This window comes from Bos grunniens, chromosome 4, assembly GCF_055505025.1.
Source record: "Bos grunniens cultivar Pamir isolate PY7600 chromosome 4, Bosgru_T2T1.0, whole genome shotgun sequence".
Taxonomy (NCBI): Eukaryota; Metazoa; Chordata; class Mammalia; order Artiodactyla; family Bovidae; genus Bos; species Bos grunniens.
In genome coordinates this window covers 62762989-62775736 of record NC_141168.1, presented here as the reverse complement: position 1 = coordinate 62775736, position 12748 = coordinate 62762989, and the positions used below count along the sequence as shown (strand labels likewise).

Below are 12748 nucleotides of genomic sequence, written 5' to 3'. Positions count from 1 at the left end.
AGTCATGGTACACATACATTTTTCTTTTTTTTTTATTTTTTTAAATTTTTTAATTTAATTTTATTTTATTTTTAAACTTTACATAATTGTATTAGTTTTGCCAAATATCAAAATGAATCCATCACAGGTATACATGTGCTCGCATGTTTAATCTATATATTCTGTTGATATTTACACATCATTAAAAATTCTTTTATAACATCTTTAATGTTTGAATGATATTTTATTATATGATGAACTATAACAATCTTGTTGATTTTTTTCTCTTTAAAAACAGACAGAATCTATGTAGCTAAAATTTTGTATATATACACAACTATTTCATAAGAATAAATTTCTAAAAGTGTGATATGTTAAAGAGAGTATAAAATCTTGACATGTTTACAGAAAGGTATGTTACATGATCATATACTTTAGGACATGTACCCGTGTCCCTAAACACTCAATAACAAATTGCATTAATGGTATTATTACTATTCCTTTGTTGAAAAAAACAGGAAAACAGTGTCCTGTTGTTTTAATGTACAATTCTTTAATGATCACTGAGGCTGAAAATTTTTTTATACATTTCTGGTTAAACAGAGAGACATGGGGGCAAATTTTCCTAAATGTCAATAAGTAACTTTGCACAGAAAATATAAATTCCATCATCTTGAATGGGCCAGATCCCTCACTCTAGCTATACATGAATGACATTAAATTTGTAGATTTACTCCATTTCATGAAGGGGACAGATCACTCAAAAACTCTGATCAAATTTCCATTTTAAAATAAAGAATGTTAATAATCAATCTAGTGAAAAGTTGTGTCAGTAAGTATGACATCTAAGCCACAAGTGGTTCAGATGATTTTCTTTTCTCTGCAATATATCGTGTGAAATAGACACCTTATTAAAGCTGCATGTTTCCCTTAATGAGGTATTAAATTCTGAATGTATTTAATCTTTTTAGTATTTTTGCATTTAGCTTCCTTTTTAAAGGTAATTCAATTCAAAATGTGACTTGAATTGGAATTATTTTTTTATCTATCACTGATTTTCAAATCCATATTAAATGATCATTTATGTGATGTGTGAGATGTTTTTTGAAATAGGTCTTTTAAGATCAAAAGAATTAAAATGTTACTGCCAGGAAATTGGACATATTAAGATTGCGATAACCATTGCTCTATAACAAAGTGCCCCAACCTCCCGCGGCTGAAAACACTCATTAGCTCATACATTTTCTAGGAATCAGGAAGCCAGAAGCATCTTCAGAGGGTGGTGTGGCTCAGGGTCTCTCATGAGGGTGCGGTGAAGCTGTTGGCTACAGCTGTACTTTCTGAAGACTTGACTGAGGCTAAAGGATCTACTTTTAAAAAAATGTATTTGATATACAATATTGTGTTCGTTTCTGGAGTATTACATAGTGATTCAACATTTACATACATTGGGAAATGATCACAATAAGTCTAGTAACCATCTGTCCCCATACAAAAGTATGATGATATTATTGACCATATTCCTTGTGCTATATATTAGATCCTCGTGGTTTATATATTTTGATACTGGCAATCTGTACCCCTATATCCCCTTCATCTATTTCAACCAATCTGTCGCCACGCCTGTCTCTCCCTACAACCACTGTTTTATTCTCTGTATCTATGAGTCTGTTGAAGGATTTGCTTCTAAGCTCACTCACAGGAAGGTTGCTGAGGACAGACATGGCTTCTCCCAGAGTGAGGGATCCCAGAGACAAAGTGAGCAGGGAGGAGGAAAGAGAAGGGGAGGGGAGTATTTATTAAATAGTATTACCTTGTAACATTTACCATAGCTATTAATCATAGGTTAAAATAAATGATGTCCACATTAAGCATATCAGAATGTATCAGTTTCCTTTAACTGTTAATAGCCTTACCTTAGCACTCTATATTACATAATCTTTACATGGCTAAACCTAAGTGTACTTTCAAATAATTTCCTCCTTTTGTGCCTTAGCTTTCCTAAAACTCAGACCCCGGATTCTCCCTCCATCTGCCTCTCCCTCCAGGAGTGTCCGATATTATATCAAAAAGATGGTAGTTTCTTGGAGGAAGGAAAACCCAGAGCTTACAGGAACCTCAAACACTGTCCCCTCTGCATTTTGATAGAATAATGCTAGTATCAATGACAAGATTCCAGCAAAGCTGGGCTCTGCCCCTCCACAACTACTCCTTTAGCACAAGAAACAGAGCAGCTTTAACTAAGAAATGTGGCAAGGAACCAAGGGGTTAAGAATAGCCCCAAACTTCAAGTCCTTGAGGAAGTGATATCCTCTCTCCTGGGTGGGCTTGGTCCAAGTGCTTTGTTAGAAATAAACCAACATGGAAAAAACAGCAAAAAAGACTCCAAATTCTTTGTTTTTTCAAAATAATTCAGCTTCGGTGTTTTCTTTTTAAAATCAAACTCCTTTGTTTATTTTAAATAAAATGAAACAAGTATGTTATTTAAGAAATGCCTCATTACTTTCTTATGTAATTAGTTGCTTTATATACATTGCCTCATTTAATTTAATAGTAGTATCTTAATTTGTAATTCTCCCAAGATCCTCTTTGCACAACCCTGTATCCATTTTAAGGATAAGGAAATCCACATCTGAAGAAGAAAATTAGCCCATCAAAATGAAAACTTCAAAAAGGGACTCAAAGCTGAAGCTTAATTTTATGACTCAGGTTTATTTTTTTAGAGTAGAATATATTAGTGTTGGAAGTATTTAAAAAGTTAAGATGATGTTTACATAAATAGAATATTAGATCATCCTTAAGACAGACTAAAACTAAAAGTATAAATACTACCATTTGGAGGTAATATCTGAAATGATTTGTTTCATGACTCCTCTTTCCTTCAGGTACTTTGATAATTCCTTCTCACTGAAGACTTAAGTAGGACTGATGTCATGTCATGGTTGCAAAGGGTCCTGTAATGACTTTAATATAGCTTATTTTTTTGTAATATTTATTTCCATTTTCTTAAAACAACAGACATAACTGATTATATAACTTTATTTTTCTAGGTCCCCTAAAAACCCAGAACAGAAGATCATTAAGAGAGTGATTGCTCTTGAAGGAGATATTGTAAAGTAAGTACTTAAGCTATGGTTTTTGAGTTCAGGTTATAAATGTCTAGATTTTTGTTGAGTTTTAAATCACATTACACGGAATGTATATCTCAGTCTAGAGAGGTGTATTTGATGGCTTCAAAGCTTTGGAGACTTTCTAAATGAACTACTACCTCTTTAGTGAGTATCATCAATCATTTGATAGGATATGGAGAAGGAAATGGCAACCCACTCCAGTGTTCTTGCCTGGAGAATCCCAGGGACGGGGGAGCCTGGTGGGCTGCCGTCTGTAGGGTCGCACAGAGTCGGACACGACTGAAGTGACTTAGCAGTATCAGCAACAGGTCCATAAGCTGACTGATGGTACTCTTATCCTTTACTGGGAGACACATTTGAAATAGATATTAATTAAGGTGAAATTAACCACATTTTGTCAAATGACCATTAAATAACTGAATTTCATATATTTAAATTAGCATCATTTTTCAGATTATTATATCAAGTTTCAATTTAGAAAAATTCAATAATACTTTATTATTTTAGAAGCAAATACAGAAACAAAAGGGGAGATTTTATTGTAAAAAGGATGGAGAAAGATGTAAATGAATGTGAAACGGAAACTTCTGAATCAGTAACAAAAACAGTAGCTTTAGAAAATAACATTGGGACTTCACTGGCAATCCAAAGGTTAAGAGTCCATGCTTCTATACAGAGGGCACAGGTTTGACCCTGGTCAGGGAACTAAGATCCCATAGAACACTTGGCCAAAATAAAAGAAAATAACATTGTAACAATCAGGTGTTTTGACAATATGTAATAATGTTTTATTTATTCTGCTTGCTGATAAATCTAGAATAATGCTTGAGATTCAACAAGTAAATACTGATGTAGTGTGCAATGTCTCATGCTGATTGCTTACTTTATTATATGTTACAGCCAAGACTATACAATGTGGGATTCACTATGCTTTGAAACTATATTTAGAAAGTTTTTTGATCCTGTTTTCCCAAAAAGCTTGATCCTAGACTATTTGATTAATGACAGTACAGTTTAAGCAATCTCATTAAAATGATCTAGAGTAAAATCTCGACCAGCAGTTCTCAAATGATGACCCAAAGGGCACCGGGAGTTTCCAAGACCCTTTGTGAGGGTCTCTAAGATGAAAACTACTTTCCCGATAATACTAAGATATTATTTGTTTTTTCACTGTCATTTCTCTTGAATGTACAGTGGAGTTTTCCAGAGGTTATATAATGTATGATATTGCAGCAGACTGAAGGCAGAAGTAGAAACAGAAAGGGCTATCTTCTATTAAGCCAGATACTAAACAGATTGGTAAACATGTTTGGAAAAAAAAAAGGCCTCCCTTCTCACTATTTTTTCTCTTGTTTTGAAAAACAGTTGTGCTTTCCATTCAACTTGTTCTTTTTGTTAACATACAGGCTTATTATTGTTATTTTATATTGAATAACTAATAAGATATCTAAAAATTCTCCACTATAATTTCTAATGTGATAAATATTGACAGCTAGTATCCACATAAACAAAGGTTCTTCCAGGCCTCAGTTATCAGTAGAGCTATTGGGGTATGATGTGTTTGGTCTCTCTTCATGAGTATTTGCTTGGTCTTTTTTCCTTCCAAAATCCTTGTTGTTCAGTCACCCAGTCATATCCTTATTGAAGTATATTTTATATGCTGTGCAATTTACCCACTTTATAAATATGTTGTGCAGTGATTTTTAATATAAATCTATACAGTTGTGCAACCCTCACCACCATCTAGATTTGAAGCTTCCTATTACCTTCAAACACTCCCTTCCCAGATTTGTCCTAAACTCTGGTTCCCACAAATCCCCGCTGCTAATGCCACACAACCATGGATCTGCTTTTTATGGGTTAGCCTTTTCTAGAAATTTTACTTACATTTTAATATATGTCGTCCTTTGTCTCTGGTTACTTTCACTTAGCACAGATTTTTTTTTTTTTTTTGGTTTCTCCATTTGTGCATCTGTAGTTTATTCCTTCATATTATTGATTATGTTTGATTACATGAGCATACAACTCTATGAGTATATGCAAATCAGTGAGTTCCACTTTTTAAATGGGTAAATTATATGAATTACACCTCAATAAAGCTATTTTAAAAACAAAACAAAAAAATTGATCAACAAAGCAGGGAAACTTTCATCTATGTAAAGTAATCTAACAGGATAAATTCAAGGAGAACACAACTTTAATTCTGATGTAATATTATTGGTCACTAGATAACTAGTCCACAATGTGAGATTGCAAAGCTTGGTTGGACATTAAAAAACAAACGAGCAGGAAAAAAAAAAAAAAAAACCCAAAAAATGTGCACTCAAAATCCCTACAACAGACCTTTCTGAAAAAAAGGCAGGATTGTTACTTTCCTCAGTAAATATAAATATTCTGTTCACAGAGGAGAGGAGGAGCTGAAATGGCAACCCACTCCAGTGTTCTTGCCTTGAGAATCCCAGGGACGGGGGAGCCTGGTGGGCTGCTGTCTATGGGGTCACACAGAGTCGGACACGACTGAAGCGACTTAGCAGTAGCAGCAGCAGTAGGTTTACAGCTTCTTTCCCCATGGCTGCCACCCACATGTTGAACCTCTAGCTTGTTCCATTCTGCAAACTGACGCTTGAGACATACGTCCCTTTCTGCCCTCTTCGCTATTCTTCTATCATGCAGGAATGAATGATATAAAAGCATGAAAGTAACAAGGCTCAAGACTTTTCTACTCTGTAGCCTCTAAAAACTGCTTAATACTTGATTAAAAGAGAGCTAGTTCTGTATTTGGTGTTTTAAAAGAAAAATTTAACTTTTATTCATCTGAAACTTCCATATCCTAGATATCCTAGCCTTCTTGTACTTTTAATTAGTAATTGAATATATTCCTATAATCATTTTCTAACAATGTTGAAAAACATCAAGGGATAGTTAGGGAATGAAATACTGTTTATTACTGTGCTTACTCCCTTTCTCTGTTATGCATTTTGAAGTGTATGAGAACATATAAAAAGTTAATATGCTATCTGTCTACCACTCATAGCATATTAAAAATTTTATATGTTCTCATATGCTTAAAATGGTAACGAAGAAAAGTATTCTTGCCTGGAAAATTCCATGGGCAGAGGGGCTAGTGAGTTACAGTCCATGGGGTCACAAAGAGTCGGACACGACTGAGCATGCATGTATACACGCTACCACTGGAAATCATTTGTCCTTAGTGTCCTAACTTGTAGTAGGCAAGGTGCTTCTGTCTGTGCTGCTGCTGCTGCTGCTAAGTCACTTCAGTCGTGTCCAACTCTGTGCGACCCCATAGATGGCAGCCCACCAGGCTCCCCTGTCCCTGGGATTCTCCAGGCAAGAAAGAATACTGGAACAGGTTGCCATTTCCTTCTCCAATGCCTGAAAGTGAAAAGTGAAAGTGAAGTCGCTCAGTCGTGTCCAGCTCTTAGCGACCCCATGGACTATAGCCTACCACACTTCTCTATCCATGGGATTCTCCAAGCAAGAATACTGGAATAGGTTGCCATTTCCAGACCTAGAATTTCCACTCTTACTTTTACCCTGGGTAATACCAGATTATCTAGTAGGCAAGCTAAGCACTAATGTAGGTTTCCAGAAAAAAAAAAATTTTTTTAGAAAAAAAGAAGTATTATTTCACTAAATGACCAAAGGGGGAAAAAATAATACTTATCAGGACTTGGCTATACTTACTGTGCATTCTATGCTATTTTTATTTTGAATTACACATAATTAGAGGCTATAAAGGGAACCATCATCTTTTCAAAGGTTAAGCCCTTGAAAAGCTTGATCAAGTCCTCAATTTAATGTTCTGTTAGTTAAACTCCTTCAGATTACAGTTAAGTTAAATGTTAGTCACTCAGTCGTGTCCATCTCTTTGCGACCCCATGGACTGTGGCATGCCAGACCCCTCTCTCCATGGAATTCTCCAGGCAAGAATACTGGAGTGGGTAGCTATTCCCCTCTCCAGGGAATCTTCCCAACCCAGAAATGGAACCCAGCTCTCCTTCACTGCAGGCAGATCCTTTACCATCTGAATCAATAGGGAAGCCCAAAAGTGTTAGTTTCTTAAAGTGAGTTGTGTCTAAAGGTGGGTTGTCTCACTTTTTGAGATCCCACAGACTGCAGTCCACCAGGCTCCTCTGTCCATGGAATTTTCCAGACAAGAGTACTGGAGTGCATTGCTGTTCCCTTCTCCAGGGATCGAACCTGAGTAGAATCCAGTTTAAAGAGCACTCGTTTGAAAGTTACCTGGTGGGGGCAGGGTGACAGAGCCCAGGAGCAGCACTTCTGGTTTCTGTACACCTGTGCCCTGTCTGCTGGCACAGCACGCCTGCTGCCTTGTCTATGTTCCCACTGGTATTGCTCCATTGTCAACTTCTGACTTCCCTGGGTGTGGGCCATGCTTAAACCACCTGAGAGAAGTCTGAGTTTGCCCCTTTGATCTAGAATTCATCCTCCCTACAGGCCACTGGTCAACTAATTGGTCAGCTGCCTTTGGAGTAGGTGCCCTTGCCTGGTTTAGTCAGCTGTGTCTAGGCAGGTAATTTACCTGGTTCTCATGCTGCAGCTATGAGGAACCTCTTGGAATGAGCTTGTATAGCAGATACACTGAAGCCTCCCACATTCTGGCAGTGAGATTAGGAGTCACTTTCCTTGGCATTGCCCTTCACAATCTCATTTTTGATTAGACTATACCTGCTCTCCATGGTATTTGCTCTGACCATACTCTCTAGGGAAGATTTTTTTGTTTTGTTTTTATTGCAGAAGTAACACAAGTTTGAAAAATGTAAAGTACTCTCATGAACATCCTTGCACACATGCCTTCATATGCTTGTGTGTTTATTCTCGTGGAATAGATACCTATAAGTGGGAAAAGTCAACAAATGCTTTGCTGTTGCTGCTGTTGTTACTTTTAGTTTTAATATATACAGCCAAATCATTTACACTCTTACCAACACTGCATGAAATACCCTTTCAGAAGAAATTGACTTAAATATCATGTCCAGAAACCAAAACACTGCATCATAAAATCTGAAAATAGTTCTAGATGATCAAGTTACATTTCACATAAGCAGTTCACTGACAGTATAGTCCTTACAACTGTTCATGGAATGAACACTAGTGTAGACACTAGAGAGACGTAGTTGAGCAAAGGAGACAGTCTCTTCCTTCATGGAGCTTTACATTCTAGTGGATGGAAGCTAATAATAAACAGACAAACATATCGCATAATACAGTATCACAAGTTAGAAGTGCTATGGAAAAAAATACAGTAGGAAACGAAGTATAGAGTGATGGTGGGAGTCTGGTTGCTAGTTTAGGTAAAGTGTTTACTGTAAAACTCTCTCAGGAAAAGGGATTTGAGCAGATATCTAAATTAAGGGAGAAGAGGAGGAAGAGAGCCATTTTAGTGTCTGGGGAAGGACAGTTCAGACTAAAGGAATAAATAACAAATGCACATCTGAGATGGATGCATGTTAGATGAGTTTACAAGATGTCAGCATGTTGAATTTTCATGCAGGAAGAAAATAGATATAGGAGATTAGATTTTAGAGACTTGCAGAACCTTGTGGGTCATAGTAAGGACTTTGGTTTTTATTCTAGGAGCATGGCAAGCCAGTGGAGAGCTTTGAGCCGTGGAGCGGTATGATGTGATTGGTGTTTTTAGAGGATCACTCTGCCTGCTGTGAGGAGAATAGGCTAAAGGGAGGCAGTCTGACCCAAATAACCAGTCAAAGTACTTTTCTCTTGAGAAAATCACATCTAGCTTCTTCTAACAGTAGTTAGGTAACCTTATTTATGACATGAATGATGACTACTTTGATTTGTTATTTCAGAGTGATTCATAGAAGTAGTCACATTATCTGTAATCACTGTCATTATGATTATATTGACAAATGATAAGTAGAGTTGAAGTATTTGTTCAAAAAATTCAGACAACTGTTGCTAAGACTGTAAAAGAGGAGACTTTCAGGGGTCCAAATGTTCTATCTTGATGTCAACATTGATTAAAATCACAAAGCAATTGCTTGATTCTCTGGATAGCTTAGCTAGGAATGTTAGCTTTTGTCATAAAGTTAACCCAAATGAGGATGCTTATCTATAACATTAACAGTCAAAAGCTAATGAAAGTAATATCAATACTCATTAGCTCCACCAAAATATTTTTCATAGTTATTTGTTTTTCTCTTATTAATTTGTTATGACTCACAGAGAAGCCCTGTTTTAGAAAAGCATAAAATGAGTACAAAGTACTAAATTACGGCAAGTCAATAGGAATCCACCACAATTGACAGTTCTAAAGCATCAGTATTTTTTATTGGGACATTAGTTTCTGTTTTACAGATGTTGTCAGCCCGGTCAGAAATGAAATCTAGCATTCTTGGTCCTCGTCCTTGGTCAAATACACTTTACAGACATTTGGAATCTGGGCTTCCGTGTGGTCTGCAACCTCAGTGAACTCAATGAATAGTCTTTGTAGCCCCTAGTGAAGAGGGAAATCAAATACTTTATCACCTAAGCTGGGACACTTTTTAGAGCAAAAGGGGATGATGTTAATTATTTCATTGGAGTAATCAGCATAAACAGTACTGCCCAAATTGCAACAAGTCGTCACCCTACCAGAAAATATAATCTACTTTCTAATTCATGTCACAGAAATGGATTCTATTTAGTCTGTAGCCTTCCTTGTTCAGAAGAGTTCCAAGAAGTGTTCATATAAAACAATCACTTTGTGGCCCCAGGGATGTATTAGATCTGGTGGAATCAATGGTGTTGTGTTCACAGCAGTGTTTTTCCTGTTGTGAAGTACAGCGTAAGACTTTCTCTCACAAGTATTGATACTGCAGTGTAGTCTGAGGTAGACAATTGTGAGACTTCTCTCACTGTAAAATATTTAAATAATAATTCCCCTTCAAGTCTGGAGACTTTTACTTTGTAAAATGTCAAAACACCCTAATGTATTAAAAATAACTTTCTGGTATTAGCAAAAAAAAAAAAAAATCCATTGAATCACTGGAATTTAAACATTGTAAAGCTTGTTGATCTTAAATGTGCTATTGAAGATAGGAAAATCAGTATTAACCTATCACAGATGGTTGGAACATATTATATTCCAGCAAATGATGAAGCTTTATATGAAGAAAAAGAGAACTAAATTGAATTTTCCCCAGTAAAGTTAAAAATGATGTTTGTTTAATAACTTCTTTTTATGGTTGGTGTAATATTCTGAATAATAGGAACCTAATGTGTCTATTGGGCTTCCCTGGTGGCTCAGACAGTAAAGAATCCACCTGCAATGCAGGAGACCTGGATTTGGTCCCTGGGCCAGGAAGATTCCCCTGGAGAAGGAAATGGCAACACACTCCAGTATTCCTACTTGGGAAATCCCACGGCCAGAGGAAGCCTGGCGGGCTACAGTCCATGGGGTCACAAAGAGTCAGACACAACTGAGTGACTAAGCACAAATGCATATGATGTGTCTATATGGCTCTCTTTGAAGACCATACAATGGTTTATGGCATTTTTGGTAGATTAGGAATTCATGTCCTAAAAGGAAGGATAGAATGAAAAAGGAACTTGTAAAGAAGCCTGTGTCCAGAACCCTGATAAAGATTAGTGAAGGCATTGTTTTCTATGAGTATGGAAAACAACAGTTTATTTTATAATTTTCAAATGGGAATGAGATAGATGGTTGCTGCTGAGGACAGCAGCATGTTTACACACTGGGCCCTAGCTGTTGGGAAATTGAACAGAAAGTTTTCAGAAAGCTCTAAGGCCCTTTAGCTTGGTTTAATTTGAACACTAACTTTTCCAAAGCAAAATAGCATGGCACATCTATGCTTAGTACTTAGAGTCTAACCAGTGCTGTTAGTTAATAGCTAAGAGTTTGAATAATGAAAATATGTGTTTCAGAGTCTGCCCAAGAGTTCAGTTACCACTAAATTAGAGGCATTTGTGAAAAATCATCAGCTTCCCTCCAATGTGAACCTGGGAAGTTATTAATATATTCTGGACATTTTTACCTTCTTCTTGCTAGAGAATTTTAAGTCTTCTTTATTAAAGAATTAGGGATTGATAGGTAACTCATACCATTTTGGAAATATTTATTTCTTTTATATAGTTGTAGATGATTATTTGTCACACTACTGCTATATCCGTGAATAAAAATGGAATTGCTAATAAAAACTCTATGCCTTAGCAATAGGTATTTCTTTCTAAACATCAGAGAGATAGTTACCTTAAGTTTCTATGTAGAAATGTTGACCTTGTTTTTTTTTTTTTTTTTTAAGTTCAGATTACTTCTGTGATCAATTTAGAATTGTAGGGAGATTTATATTATTATTTGTTGTTGTTCAGTCGCTAAGTATTATTATGGTATTACTAACATACCATAATATTATTTTTGTGGTATTCTCTCCACTCCCCATCAGTGATTCTCTGGTTTCGTTTTCTATCTTAGAAAATGTTCTATCTCTTGAATAGGAATCTTCTTTAGACATGAAACTGTTCCATATTTGTTCATTCATGCATAGTCGTTCATTTATTCATCCTCTGTGGTGTAGAGGTTATGAATACAGACTCTGAATTCAGTCTTCCTTGATTCACATCCCAGCTTTACCTCTTAATGTTTTACTTTGCCAAATTACTTAATTCTCTAAACTTAATTTTTTCATCTGTCTTTAAAATAGAAATTATAATAATACATACTCCATAGAGTTTTCTTAAGGATTATATTCAGTAGTGAATATAATGTGGTTAGCACAATGCTTGGCACATAAGTATGTGTTCAGTAAATATCGGATATCATTAGTAGGTATCATGATTTAATCATTTATTGAGTGCATGGGGTATTTACAGTGTTCTAGACACTGCAGGATTCTGAGGTTATAAAAAGTCATAGGTAGTCTTTGCCTTCTAAACTTATAGTTTTGTCTGAAAACAACAAAATCAGCAAAAAGACAAAACAATGTAATGAAAGAATTGCCACCAGGGAGATGTGGCAAGGCCCCTGGAATATTGGAGGGAAGGCATCTGGTTGACCTGAGGAGCTGGGCTGTGTTAGAGACAACTTTCAGGTTGAAGATTGAGATGAACAGGACATTTCCAGCCTCTTCCTTAATTGTGAAAGTAATACAGGGTTAGTACAAAAAATTCAAACAATACTGGGCATATGAAGTAAAAAGAAAAGGCCCCTTTTTGCTTATTAGCCTTACAGAGGTTTATCTGGTATATATCCTTCTAATCTGTATTACACAGTATGAGAATGAAATAATTTGAAAAATATTTATCTTATAGCAGAAGTTTCTCCCTAAATACTCCATAAGGAAAAATATATACTTGAGATAGCTCTGTAAGTATATGTTTCCTAATGTGTATATACTCAGGTACATTTATGTTCTACTAGTATACTCATATGTCTACACTGTGTAGGTATTTGTAAACATGGCAATTCCAGAATTGCTTATTTAATAAGGCCTAAGTAATAAGTAATAGTCCCAGGAGTAATGTACAGTAGCTGTGATTTATGATCTAGAGAAAACCATTTATAGAAAATTAAAGGCAAGAACATGAAAATAAATATTAACTAATATTCTTATTATTTAATACTCTTCAAATTAAAC

At 35.8% G+C, this 12748-nt stretch overlaps 1 protein-coding gene across 13 annotated transcripts in view; it reads left to right on the top strand.

The window, feature by feature from the left end:
* IMMP2L (inner mitochondrial membrane peptidase subunit 2) overlaps positions 1–12748 on the top strand; it is a 958924-nt gene that overhangs the window by 645946 nt on the left and 300230 nt on the right. For all 13 annotated transcript variants that reach the window (XM_086396574.1, XM_086396575.1, XM_086396576.1 and 10 more), the window contains exon 5: positions 3030–3095. In XM_086396574.1, the coding sequence (XP_086252700.1) occupies positions 3030–3095 (66 nt within the window). The remainder of the gene's footprint in view (positions 1–3029; positions 3096–12748) is intronic.